The sequence below is a fragment of the Leptosomus discolor genome, chromosome 18 (assembly GCF_034619465.1).
Source record: "Leptosomus discolor isolate bLepDis1 chromosome 18, bLepDis1.hap2, whole genome shotgun sequence".
Taxonomy (NCBI): domain Eukaryota; kingdom Metazoa; phylum Chordata; class Aves; order Leptosomiformes; family Leptosomidae; genus Leptosomus; species Leptosomus discolor.
Genome location: NC_141408.1, coordinates 4,128,740 through 4,142,321, shown reverse-complemented (window position 1 = coordinate 4,142,321; position 13,582 = coordinate 4,128,740). Strand labels below are relative to the sequence as shown.

The 13,582-nt window shown below is 49.3% G+C and overlaps 2 protein-coding genes across 2 annotated transcripts; one reads left to right on the top strand and one right to left on the bottom strand.

Moving 5' to 3' along the window:
- Positions 1-85: 85 nt before the first annotated feature.
- On the bottom strand, positions 86-3,226 carry RPAIN (RPA interacting protein). Its single transcript, XM_086475457.1, has 7 exons — positions 3,149-3,226; positions 2,624-2,812; positions 1,994-2,057; positions 1,358-1,472; positions 1,083-1,146; positions 832-966; positions 86-293 (listed from the first exon to the last, which is right to left on the bottom strand). The coding sequence occupies exons 1-7, from the start codon at positions 3,224-3,226 to the stop codon at positions 264-266; spliced, it is 675 nt and encodes a 224-aa protein (XP_086331583.1). The 3' UTR covers positions 86-263.
- Positions 3,227-3,405: 179 nt separating this feature from the next.
- On the top strand, positions 3,406-13,582 carry NUP88 (nucleoporin 88). The gene is made up of 17 exons (XM_086475456.1): positions 3,406-3,648; positions 3,949-4,118; positions 4,557-4,682; positions 4,901-4,987; positions 5,637-5,813; positions 6,889-7,072; positions 7,511-7,661; positions 8,319-8,417; positions 8,569-8,659; positions 9,192-9,293; positions 10,362-10,520; positions 10,952-11,077; positions 11,629-11,694; positions 11,939-12,019; positions 12,366-12,492; positions 12,885-13,003; positions 13,357-13,582. Exons 1-17 carry the CDS (start codon positions 3,406-3,408, stop codon positions 13,418-13,420), a joined length of 2,172 nt encoding a protein of 723 aa, XP_086331582.1. The 3' UTR covers positions 13,421-13,582.

Genomic DNA, 13,582 nt, shown 5'->3' with positions numbered 1-13,582 from the left:
TCAAGGTCACGGTAAGTTTAAAGAGAAACCAAAGCTGATGGGAGCTGTGAGATGACGGGTGCAGCGTTAAAGACAACACTACAGCTGAAATTAAGTACATTTATTGCGAAACACGTACTGTGCCATTAAAAGTGCAGGTCAAGGCAGTGCTACGGCCTTTTCAAGTGTCTTTTTGACACAACATACATGTAAAAACACTAGCAGCTCTGGGTGGATTTTTAGTCTTGAAGTCCTTCCAGTGAAAAAGCAGCAGCCAAGTCAACTTACAGGAGGATTGTCCAGGAGTCACAGACCTTTCAAAAGGGAAGTTGAACAGAGAAGCTGTAGCAGTGTATAAACTGAACCCATGTTCAACACTGTTGGAAATGCTCTGCTCCTAACAGTGGCCTCACGGGGATTTTAGGTAAGCAGCAAAGCTAAGAACTTGCTCTAGCTTGAGCCAAAGGGAGGGTACGTGTTTTCTAAGCGGCATGGGCGAGCCTTTTGAGGAGGCTAAAACTGAAGTAATTTTTAAAGCTTTTCTTCATGACCCATTTACCTGAACAGCTGCTCCACACAAGACCTGAACGTTGGTGGCCAAGATGCGAGGCACTAAATCTGACAGGTCCTCCAAAGGTTCCCTAATCCAGCAGTTAGGGTAAGGTGTGTAATTTGGCTTTTTTTTTTTTTTTTTTATGGTTAGTAGTGGTCAAAAGTAAAACCATTGCCAAGGAATTTTGTGGAAAAACAGCAACAGAAACCCCTGGGATCAATGGACTCGGGGTTCCTGCCCACATAACAGAGAAGTGGATCCACGCAGATCCTCTCCAGGAAGTGGCCATTTGGACTCACCGGACAGCTCATGAGCAGATTGGCTTCTTCCTCCATTCCACTGGTAACTGTGAACTCTGGGTTGTGAAAGCACCTGTGACTGTGCTCTGTCACAGTGCTCTCTAGAAGTGAGCGAAGCTTCCCTTCTGTCATACCCTGCGAAAAATGGGGGTAAAAGAAACCTTACACTTGTCTGAGGCTTAAAACTGCCCCTTAGCAGCAGCAGACGTCAGATGTCACATTTAACGTGTTCCACTCGCAGCGCAGCTTACCTGCGTGCTGATGTACAGTCCACACTGGCACAAAACCAAGTGATTCCTCACAGTCAGGTTATTCCTAGAAAGAAGATACAAGGGGCATCATCACAACCACCAGAACAAAGGTAGATTTTAGCAAAAGACCTGTTCGATGTAGGAGATCGTTGCTCAGGTTTTTCTGTTTTGCCGACATCAAGACAAAGAGCAGCCTCTGCCTTCCCCCCGTTTCCAAGCCCAAACTGCTGTAGGGGAGCGGAGAACCTCATCCCGATGCCAAGGGGCTTCCTTACTGTCTGCACACGGGGCAGATGACCTTGTCGCTGGCATCCAGGCCGTCAAGCACGGCGTTGAGACATTCCTCATCGAACTGCAGGCTTCGCTCGTACTCTTCTATAACGGACTGTTCTGCAACAACACAGCAAAACACCCTCAGGCAGCTGCCAGGAACTGAAGACACACGTGAAGCTGCTGGGTAGATGGAGGCTGGGGCAGCCACTAGTTTCTGAATTTTTTTTCTTTCTTTGGATCAAATTTTTTACACTTGATGAAATCATTCCTGTTGATCCAGATTTTCCTACAGCTCAGTCTTCAGCCTGTCTCAAGTGAGTGACTTTCCACTTTCCCGCCAACAATTTAGAGACATTCTGAATTATTTCATCAGGTTCCTACAGCTCCCAAACATCTCAGTGGTGTTTCTCTGGTCTCTTATTAGCTTCTCACAGCCCTTAAAATGCCACTTAAACTCTTAAAACTGTCAAAAGGGGTCTCAATGCATCAGAGAGGCTACAGAGATCTCTAAGGAGGCTCTTCCCTCATATCGTGTGGTCTACAAGAACCACGGAGCGCAGCCTCAGCTAGTCCGGATTACTAGAAAGTCAGGAATATTACAAAGCCAATAGGAGTCAGAAAACATGTAGAGGCATTACCTTGCAAGAGCAATTCTTGTTGGATCTCTTCCAGCACTGCCAGCTCATCGGGGTCCTCTAGCATCTGGAAGGTGCATCAGTCAGTGATTCTCCCATTCCGGCTACTTTCTCGCTTAACTTCCAGCACCTGACTGAGCTACCACCACAACGTGAATTCCCTTTGCTTATTCTCCTGTCCGTAAATCCCTGTATTTGCAAAACTGTGCACTGTGTAAAGCAATTTATAACATAATCACCTGCGCAAAGCCAGCCACAGTGGATCAGAACACAGCCTGTCCAAGAACTGGGTTTTTAAACCACAGCAGTTTTATTCCGATTCTCAGGAGCGGTCAGTGCCAGATCAGCTCTAAAAACCACAGACGAGGAACCCACCCTCTGCTGGCATTTACACGCAGTTTGTGAAGGAAATAAAGAAGTTCCCCACTTGCGGGCCCGAAGGCAAGCGCTTTCCCAGCACAACACCCCACACTAGCTGTGGAAGCAGGAAATCCAGATGCTCGGAGTTTTGCCAGCTCCAGCCAGCGGGTGATTGAAGCCGCGGCTGCAGAGGCGTTTGACACCCGCACTAGACAGGTGGCGTGTTGATGCAAGGACGCTGGGCACCGCACCGGCCCCAGAGCTCGTACCGACCTGGGCCAGGGCCTCTGCTCCCCGCAGGGCCGGCAGGCTCTGCTGCGCGGCCTGCAGCGTCTGCCACTCCTGCTCCATCACCTCCTGCACCAGCAGCGTGCTCACGCCCGGGCTGCCCACTCTCTCCCCGGCCTGGCGGTACCTGTCCAGCAGCTTCGCCCGGCTGCTCCTCAGCCTCTCCATGCAGCGCTGGGGGGGAGCAGAGCGCACCGAGCCCGTTAGTGCCACGCCGGGCGGGGGAGAGACGGGGCCCCGGGGTGGGCGGGGGGAGAGACGGGGCCCCGGGGTGGGCGGGGGGGAGAGACGGGGCCCCGGGGCCGCTCGCACCCGGCAGGCGCCGCCCGGTGACAGCTCCTACCGGGGGCTGGCCTCGACCAGCAGCGTTCGATCCCGCAAAGCGGGTCTGGGGAGGGGCCAGGCTGGGCCCGGCTCGCCCGTCCGGGCGGCACCGAGCCTGGCCAGCCCGGGGCGGGGCGAACCGGGGCCGACGCGCGGGCAGAGCCCCCCCCGCCCGGCCCCACTCACGCGGCGGTACGTCTCCTTCCAGGGCGGCGCGGCCGGGCCCTTGTAGCGAGCGCGGTGCCGCCGCAGCGGCGCCTCCATCGCCCGCCGGGAGCCGCAGCGCGCCTCTGCCGCGGGGCACGCCGGGAAATGTAGTCCCGGCAGGCGGGGTCACGCAGCTTCTCCGATTGGCGGGGCGGACGGTGACGCCGCGGTTCTGGCTCCGGCGATTGGCGGCGCCGAGGGTGCCGGCGGGGTCGCGCGGCGGGTGCGCGGCGGCGATGGCGGCCGAGTGGGGCCCGGCGGAGCAGTGGCGGGCGGCCTTGCCGCAGCACGCGGTGCTGAGCCGCCTCCGCGAGCGCCCCGCCACCGCCGCCGCCGCCGCCCGGCCGCCGCTCATCCGCAACCTCCTCTTCGGCCTCGACGGCGACCTCTTCCTTTGGGACGGCGAGCGCAGCGCCCTCCACACCATCGGCCTCCGCCGCCTCGGCGGGCCCGACTCCGCGGGGCTCAGCCGTTACCAGGTGGGGCCCGGCGCGGAGGGGGGAGCCGTGAGGGGCCGGTGAGCGGGGCTGAGGGGCCGGCACGGGGAGGGGGGGCCGTGACGGAGCGGGGCCGGTCCCGGAGGGCCCCGGTCACCCTCCGGCCCGCTCTCAGTGGGTCTCTGTTCGCGGAAACCCGGCGGCTTTGTGCCTGGCAGCGAGTTTTTGCGTCACCCCGCCCCTTGCAGCCGTCGTGCGAGTCACCGTCCGAAGCGAAGATGTGCCAGGCTTCCGTCAGCGCTTCCGACGGCTGGCGCTGAGCTGTAACGTTTGTATTTCCAGACCCTCCTCTGCATCAACCCCCCCCTTTTCGAGGTGTATCAGACGCTGTTAAGCCCCACGCACCATCATGTGGCGCTCATCGGTACGAAGGGGCTCATGGTGCTGGAGCTGCCCAAACGCTGGGGGAAGAATTCTGAGTTCGAAGGTGGGAAATCCACAGTGAACTGCAGGTGGGTGAGACCTCCGGCGGTTAACGACACCCTTGTCCCGCCGTCGTTCTTCTCCTCTCCTGGGGGCCAAACGGCTGCGGAAGGCGTTGGTTGTATTGGGGTTGTAGGGACAGTCACAAATAGAGGTATTTTGTCTCAGGGACTTGTCAAGTGACCCAAATCAATGGCCTTCTAAACTTGCTGCAAACGCTGAGGAGCAAAGTGCTCCTCTGTAGTATTCTCTGGCCCTTCTGGGGGTGTTTGGCTGTGGTGGCAAAACACACACATCTAGATGGAAATAACAAAGGGCTTAACTTAAAAGCTGTCCCTCCAACTTTAAGAATAATACAGCTAATGGCTCAGAAACCTTTTAATTTGGTTTCCAGCTCCTCTTGCCCCCACTTCCCAGTAGAAGTAAGTCCTGTGTTTCTCGTAACAGTGCATATTTCTGTGTTTCAGCACTATTCCTGTGGCAGAAAGATTCTTCACAAGCTCAACATCTCTGACTCTAAAGCATGCTGCCTGGTATCCCAGTGACACGTTAGAGCCCCATATTGTGCTCTTGACTTCGGATAACACTGTAAGGTAAAACCTGTTTGTAGCTGATTATTTAAGTATTTTTTTTGTCACAGCCAGTCTGATTTTTCGCTAGATGTTTGTGCCCTGCCGTTCCTCCGGGCATTGCTAATAAAAAAATAGGATGGGAGAAGTTTTAGACTGATACCAGCTGATGTTGCTGCATCAGCTGGGACATGTGCCACGCTGCCAGTGGAATGAACGTTGCTGCTGTTTCTTCCCTCTAGGTTTTACAGTCTGAAGGTACCTCAGACGCCTGTCAAAGTGATTGCTCTTTCAGACACTGAGGAGGAGACTCTTACCATCAAAAAAGGGTTTGTGTGGCTTCTTGTGTTTTGAAGTGCTTCTGACAGAATAAGCTTTGTATTCTCAGTTACGGTTTTAATGAATAAGTGATAAATCTACCTGAAAATCTGATGTGACTTTTTTTTTTTCATGGGCTTCTTCAGTACTAGAACTTCTTCCCAGCACAGTAACTGCACTTTTTTTTTCTTTCTTTCTTTTTTGTCATCCTTCTAAAAGAAAGTGGTAACAAACTGTGCGGTCAAGCGTTTGTCAGAGTAGTCATTTGAAAAATGCACGTTGTCTTTAAGGTGGGGTTAAGAAGGGCTCTTGGAGTGGGGAATGCAGAAAACAGATGATCTTTTTATTTCCCTCCTGGCCTAGTTGGAAAGGAAAAACTCGAGGGTCTCTGCTAGTCCAGTCACAGACTGACACCCTACACAGGAACACCAGTACACCCCCCTCTCTCAGCCTGTGGAACAGGGCTGGCTGGAGGGTGTGCTGCAGAGGTACCGCCAGAAGGGTGTGACTTGCCGGCGTTTGCTGCCCGAAGTGGCCCGTGTCAAAGCGCCGATGGCCGGTGCTCAGCCGTGGTGTGTCAGCACGTGCCGATGGACCCGGTTAAACCCTGGTGCTCTCGCCATCGCTGCTGACTTCAGGTCTCGTTCTGCTCGTCCCCAGGAGAGCCTACACAGCATCGCTGGGAGAGACTGCCGTGGCCTTTGACTTTGGCCCGCCAGTGCCGGTGCCAAAGAACGCTCTTGGGCAGCGAGGGAGGGAGGAGGTGTTGGCCCATCCGCTTTACATCTTGTATGAGAACGGAGAGACGTTCCTCACCTACGTCAGCCTGCTCCAGAGGTAGATCCCGTTCGTCCTCGGGCTTCGTGGGTTTGTCAGTGTTGGGGTCGGAGAGCCATCTGCCAGTTTGGCGGGGGCCTGTCTAATGGAGGCTGGGCAGAGTTTTGCTGTATTGCAGCCTGGTTTATCTCCTTGTGGCGTGCTAATAGACTGAAATCCAAGAACAGTTTGTCATCGTTTTTCATCTGGGTGTTCAGGGTGCCGTTTCCACTGCTGAGAATCCAGTGTCCGTTATTTACCATCAGAAATCCGAAATGAAGACACTGGACTGTTAAAAGATCAGGGTTTTAAGGCTGGTAAGGTGTATTTTGGGGCCTTCTGTTCACAGCACAGACATCCTTAGCTTTGGATGAGGCTGAATGAGCCAGTGGCATCTTAGGAAAAAAAATATTTTACGATCATAGAGGGTTTTCAGGCGTGTTACGTAATGAAAAGTCAAGGATATGAATCAAGAATATAAACATGATCCAAGAAAATATTACTTCAGAAAAACCGAGAAGATGGTGGAGAACTTAAAAGTTTGATCTAGTGTCACTGAATATTAAAACGCGGTAGTTGTTAGGTTAGACACGGCACTGGCTGCCTCTGCGTGAGAAATGGTGCAGCTTTGAGCAGATCCTGTCTGTAGGCAATGAAATGGGCTTAGTCCTTCAAAAGTTCTGCCTACAGAAATGCCATGCCACAAAATGCTGCTTGTAAAGTGCTTTATTAAGCAAGAAACCCATTAAGTGGTAAAGATAACTTGAGCTTTCTGGGACTACTTTGTGTTCTTGTATGAAAGTTTCCTCTTGCGTTTTTTGTAATGCAGCTTGGTTGCTTTAAAAGCATAAAATGTTATTACTGAGCTCCAGTTTCTTTGAGATCACCAAGTAGGTGTAGTTGAGCCTCTTAATCTGCACAAGTCTGGGTTGCTGCTATCTAAGGGAAATTAGACAGAATTCCTTGTTTGTTTGTTTGTTTGTTTGTTTTTTAAATCATCCTTATTTCGTAGTCACTGTGCAGGCAATGCCTGCAGGCAACCATGGGGAACTCTCCTTCCACACCTTGTGTTGTGACCACACTTTCTTTATTCCAGCACTGGAAATCTTGGCAAGCTGCTCGGGCCTCTGCCCATGCACCCTGCTGCGGAAGATAACTATGGCTACGATGCCTGTGCTGTCCTGTGCCTGCCTTGTGTTCCGAACATCCTGGTGATTGCCACCGAGTCGGGAATGCTTTATCACTGCGTGGTGCTGGATGGAGAAGAGGACGATGAGCAGGTACCTTGCCTTGGGGTTTTTTCTATAGGCATTTTTGTTTCTTTAGTCAAAGTTCGGGGCTGCGAGATGGCGGGGTGCCTGGAAGTGAATGCCAAGTGCCAAAGCTGCGCTGGTTTGTAGTGAGGTGGTGAGTCTTCCTCCTGTTCCAGCCAGTCCCTGTGATTCTCTGTGCTGTTATTTTAAATGTCAGCTCTGGGTATTCTGACAGTAGATCAGTTTTTGATCATCAGACTTACTGTGAACTACTTTAAAGAGGATCTTTTAAGAAGAAACCTTTTTACCTGAGAAATTTTTTAAAGTTTAAAAAAAAAGGGACTTGGACTGCTTTCCCTGACAAGGAATACTCCTGCCTAAATTGTGTAACTCACTCTCGATGCTGTTTATGTTGGCATTTCTATGTAAGTGATGCCTCACAGAAGCATTCAATGCTTTTTACAGTCAGAAAAGTCGTGGGACCCAAGATCTGATCTTATTCCTTCCCTGTACGTGTTTGAATGCGTTGAGCTGGAACTTGCACTGAAACTAGCATCAGGAGACGAAGAGGAGCCTTTGGAGTCTGATTTCTCTTGCCCAATCAAACTGCATCGAGGTAGGGTTGTCGTTCAGGTTGTTGGCTTCTACTTGCTTTTGGGATCAAGCTATTTACAAATTGTTATTGGTGTCAAACAAACAGTAAGGATTTGCCTGGTATCTTCAGTAAAGCTGGGGGAGAAGCCAGCCTGGGAGGTGCTTTGGTGTTTACTCAAGCACAGATTACAGCTGGTCACATAGTGCTGAATTCTTTCAGCTGTGGATTATAAAGGAGAAGTTGTTGCCCCTGTTGTGAGCTACGGGTGTAAGTGAGTGCTGTGGGGACGGTGATCCCGAGGGAAGGATTGGTATCTGCTTATTAACTGTCTGATGGGGCAGGAGGGCAGGTAGGACAAGGTGTTTGGGTCTTTTGGAACACGAAGCTTGTCCAGATGCTGGGCTGCTGGCTTGAACTGATCTTCCCTTGAAAATCTAGTGGGTTGGTACAGATGGGGTCTGACAGGAGTAGTTCCAAACCCTTCAGCAGGTAGTTCAAGCAGAACTCTGAGAATGTGGCTAAGGCTTCTAGCTCAGCTGGTGGACGGGGATGCGTTAGTACTTGCACCAGGGTGTTACTGGGGGCTGGACATATTGACACACGTGTTCACCAGCGCAGGGGTGAAGGAGCAGTTTCTCAGTTCAGTGCTGCCTTCTACATTTGCTGTTTAAATTTCAGACCCGAAATGTCCCTCGAGATACCACTGCACACACGAAGCTGGTGTCCACAGCGTGGGGTTGACGTGGCTCAATAAACTGCACGAGTTCCTGAAGTCAGGTGAGTGGTGCAACCCTGCTGCAGGTGGAGGGAAGAGGGTACTGGCCGAACACCCGCCTTTCGCTGGTAGCAAGGTGGTGGGTGTGGGAGATGCTGAGACCCCCTTACCCTGCAGAGTGGATCTGATGTGTTCTGACCAATCTCTTTGTAGACGAAGAAGACAAAGACAGTTTACAAGAGCTGGGAGCAGAACAGAAGTGCTTTGTTGAACATATTCTTTGTACAAAACCGTTGCCATGCAGGTAAAAACTCAAACCCTTTCTATTGCTTCCAGATCTGGGTTGCTATGGAGAATATTTATGATTTGTCCTCTTTTCTGGCATTCTTGCTGTTAAAAATAATGAAGTCAGCTCAAAAGATTTCAAATCGCACAAATAGGCACTCTGTGCATCAGGATTCTTAATGCACAGTTAGGGACGTAAGCTGAAATTCCCAGGTCACTGGCTGAAAATCATCTGTCAAATGCAGAAATTTTTACTTCCATTTTCTTGACCCCAGGCAACTCTGAGGCTTGATTTGGCTAACAGTCTTGAATGCTGACATGTTCCTTTTATCCACTTGTTAAGGATCAAACAGTGCCTCGAAAGAACATCTGATTTTTTTGAGCTTGGTGAGGCTTAAGAGGCATCATTTACTGGGCTGTGTACTCGTACCTGGCCCTGCTTTATTTTCTGACTTTTATAAGCTAGACCTTTTCCGAAAGAGTGAGCTTGGACAGCTGCAGGAATAAAGAATTTTTTTGACCAGGGAATTCTTGTGTTTTCTTCCCTTCAGGCAACCTGCTCCAATTAGAGGCTTTTGGATCGTTTCTGACATCTTGGGGCCCACCATGATCTGCATCACAAACAGCTATGAGTGTATTACAAGGCCTCTCTTGTACGTGGTTCTTAATTGGTCTGAACTCCTTGACTGTTGCATGAAAAGGATCTCAGCCTATTATTTTTTATTATTATTGTTCTTTTGATCCTTTCACCCCAGACTTCTGCACCTCTTATGACACACACTCATCACGTTTTTGCCTTCTGCACACTCCCTGGCTGAGCACTTTGGTGTTACTGTTGTAATTTACTACTGATAAGGTGTTTGTAGGGGATATAATTGATCTATATCACTTTTAATGAGTATTAGGACAAGAGTGGCACCAAAAGGTTCTTGCTGGTAGTGTTGGGGTTTTTTTCCCTTCATTTTTATGATGAGGAATCCACAAATCAAAAACTCATTTACAGATGGTAGTATAGAGATTCTTCATGGGCACCAAGGTTATGTTTGCATGAAAGGGGAAAAAAGTGGTTCTTTAAAGTGGTGGATTTTTAGTGTGCACTTCCACGGCACCTTTACTTTGTTGGGGTGGGGGGAGAGGTACAGACTAGTGTGGTAGACTTGCCTTTGCACAAGTAAGTGAACACAGTGGGGGCAGGGCACTATTTTCAGTTTGTTTATGGCAGAGAACACTGTTTAATGTACGGCAGGTACCTTCAGCAGAGCTAGTACTAATGTCCGTTTTTTTTACAGACCTTTTATTATTTTTTTATACTATTTCTGCAGTGCTCTTAGGTAGGTAGGTTTTTCTTACAGCTCTTTTCAACCCCGTTATCTGAAATTACATAGGTGGGCAGCCCAAGCAGGTTGCTTTGAGAAACAGGTCATTCTGCTGTTGAAGCACTTGCCTTGTTATAAAACTTTCTTCTCCTTTAATAAAAGGATATTTAGGATTTTTGCTAGTTTCAGCCGTGGCCAAACAAAAAGATGTGGCAAAGTGAGCTCCACCAGCCTTGTCTAGAGCTGGATTTACCGCATAATTGAAGTGTTTCCTCTTAGAACACTTCTCACTTACTGCTGTAACACATTAATTCTGCAGTTCTTCACTTACTACCATTTAATCTCTGACATAGTTTAAATTTTTCTGGTTTAAACTGTGTTTTCCAATTTTATGTTCCTTGGTAGAAGTACAGTCCATCCTGCATTCCCTGCCCTGCTCTGTACCAAAGACGACCAAGATGCTGCTGTTTCCCCTCTCCGTATCCTGGCCGAGTCAGAGCATTCATTCGAGAGGCACATCCGAAGCATCCTGCAGCGCAGTTCTGCCAATCCCTTCCTTCTGAAGTAAGTCAGTACGTTTTCCTGGGGGACCTGAAGGCGTCAGACTCTTGGGAAGACCGTGTGTTATCAGCTCCTGCTTCAACAGCACGTTACCTTGGACGTGGCAATAACGGGGGCACAGCTCCTGCAGCTGCCTGGTGCCTCTCGGGCTGTACAGGGATGGCATCCCATCGCGCTGTAGCTTGGGAGGGGGATCATCTTGCTCCAGTCCCCTGCTCAGAGCAGGGCTGACCAGGTTGCTTATTGCTTGTCCCATTGGGTTTTCAGTATCTTGAGATACTGTGGCGTTTCCTTGTGTAAGAAAAATGATTTAATTACAGTCCCTCACTTCTGTAACCGAGCCCTCGCCATCAATACTCAAAGTTGTTTAGCCTTTCAAAGGACCATGTTAGAGTGAGATTGCAAAAACCTGTCTCTCATAAACCTCTCTTAAGGTCTGCTAATAAAGATGCTGCTCCTCCCCCTGAAGAATGCCTTCAGCTTCTTAGCAGAGCCACCCAAGTGTTCAGAGAGGAATACATACTGAAACAAGATCTGGCAAAAGAGGAAATTCAGCAAAGGTAATCAAACCCCTCATAAATACGTGCTGTACGGTGTCTCTGTGAAGCAATAGCACTGAGCACTAAACCTTCTCTGCCGGACTAACCCTTGTAAATGAGTAAAATGGACTCATGTAAGGCTGGTGGAATACCAGAACGGAAAAATCGAGTTACCAGGGAAAGCAGGGGTGAGCGTAGTACTTGATCTCTAGTGGCTCGTAGGGGAAATTAAAAAGTAAACACACACCATTAAATACTTCTCCTTTGCTGTTGTCAGTCTGCCTGTGCCTGTGGGGGGCAGGAAATACTTTAACCTTAGCAATAATACCAACAAAGGAAAATTGCATTAAGTTTTTGCTTCTTCAAATTATAGTTAATTTATTGATACTGTAAAGTTAGGACAAAATGGAAGTGTTTGTTCTCACCACTGCCTATTTTTCAGTGTCTTTAGGTCTTCGTACTCCCAGGAGCATTAGTCACTTCTGTCATATTTTGTGTGTGTGGCGTAAATCCTGATTCACCTGGATTGCTGTTGTGGGTGGTTTGACTTTATGTATTGTATTTATTTTAAGAGTGAAGCTGCTGTGGGAACAGAAGAAAAAACAATTGGAAGATCTTAATTACTATCGAGAGGAAAGGTAAGTATAATCTGTCTGCTTTTATCAAGTCAGACGTCAGGAGTGATGCACCTTTGTGCCAAAAGCCTTTATCCGGGGTCCTGGGTGAAGCCAGGGAGAAGTGAATGCATTTCCAGCTATAATGAAGCATGTAGATGCAGCCCCTGCTCCGGCTTGCTTGGTCAGGCTCCTTGTCCTGTTCCCACATACAGGCTTGCCTTGCATGTAAATCTAAAGTAAATAAACATTTCTCACTTGCATCAAGGAAAAGTTTGCGGGAAATGGCTGAGCGCTTGGCTGACAAGTATGAGGAAGCTAAAGAGAAGCAAGAAGACATTATGAACAGGTGAGTGCAGGCTACAAAACTCTGCTCTGTTTCATCCAAGATCCCTTGCTATTAAACAGAAGTTTGCAAGTGGTAGAACCGGGGGCAGGAGGTGCCACACTGGCTTGTCAGCAGACTGGGCTTCTGACCTGCTCTCTTGTGGGGCTCCGTGGTGATTTGTCAGTACTGCTCCAGGTCCGGAGGCAGCTTGCCGCCTGGCAGTGCCACGGGAGACTCGCTGGAGAAGGAAAGTGCAGTCTTGAGTCCCTGAGGCTTGGGAAGAGTGACTGAAGTGCAAGTTGTGTCTTTGCGTAACTGGGCTAATAGGTAAGTTAATTCAGCGACATTTCTCGCTTTGTACATCAAGGATGAAGAAAGTACTTCGGAGTTTCCACTCTCAGCTTCCTGTTCTGTCAGACAACGAGAAGGATATGAGGAAAGAATTGCAGGCAATACACGACCAGCTGCAGCACCTGAGCAATGCTATCAGACAGGTGAGGCCACAAGTCATCTGGCTGGTGGGTTATTGACACCACCTCACTCACCCCTAAGGCCAGTGCTGATAGAGTACAGTCCTTCCAATAGAGCACCCCGTACTTTGGTAAATTGGCAACAACGTGCTCAAATAACTTCTGATCCTCGGTGGTAATACAGGCAGAACCTCTGCCACCCAGTACAAGCCCTAAAAAAGAAAGTCTACACACCTTCCTCAGTCCTAGCAATAACATTCTCTTCTCTGTGTGGGAGGAGGGGTGCAAAAGCAAGCAGGTATCGACCCAGAGAGAATCACTTCATGGCAGTGTGACGCACCAGTTTGTAACGAGCTTTCACCTCGGCAGGCAGTACCAGCACTGACTGGGGTCTTCTTTCTGTATGTGACTCCTAGGTTAAAATGAAAAAGGAATACCAGCAGAAAAAGATGGAAAAGGGCACCAGCCCCCGAAAACCCAGCATCACCCTCAGTGCCTACCAGAGCAAGTGCATCCAAACCGTCCTGAAAGAAGAGTAAGTGAAAGCTTCACTCCTGTAGCATGCCAGCCCTGGCCCTTACAAAGCGATTACATTCAAGTTTCTAGGGTATAATTTAACCCCTGTGCTGCCCCAGGGGCTGACCAGTGGCCCAGCTGGAGCTTGTCGAGATGCGCTGAAGCACGAGATGTGCCAGCTCCCGACAGCAGCACTGGCCAGTTAAAGCAGATTTAGTTGAGTCTTTGGGCAGTCTGTATCCAGCCTGTAACACAAGGACTTGCAGCAGCGCTCCTGGTCTCTGCTTCTACCCTATGGAGCATTTCCCTGCCTGGTTAGTTTTGAGCAAAAATGACTTGCAGCCTTTTGACTTGGATTTATTTTTCTTGAAGGGGAGAACACATAAGGGAGATGGTAAAACAGATCAATGACATCAGAAACCACGTGAACTTCTAACATGTCCACGATGAAGAACCTACGCTGAAAGGCTGGACAAGCTTTAATTTTCCCTGGGATTTCCCCTTGTATATTTACATTTGTATGTTGAACAATATGCCTTTTACTTATTATTTTGTAAAGATGGACTGTGAAATAAAATACTTTTGATAAGACTCCTTA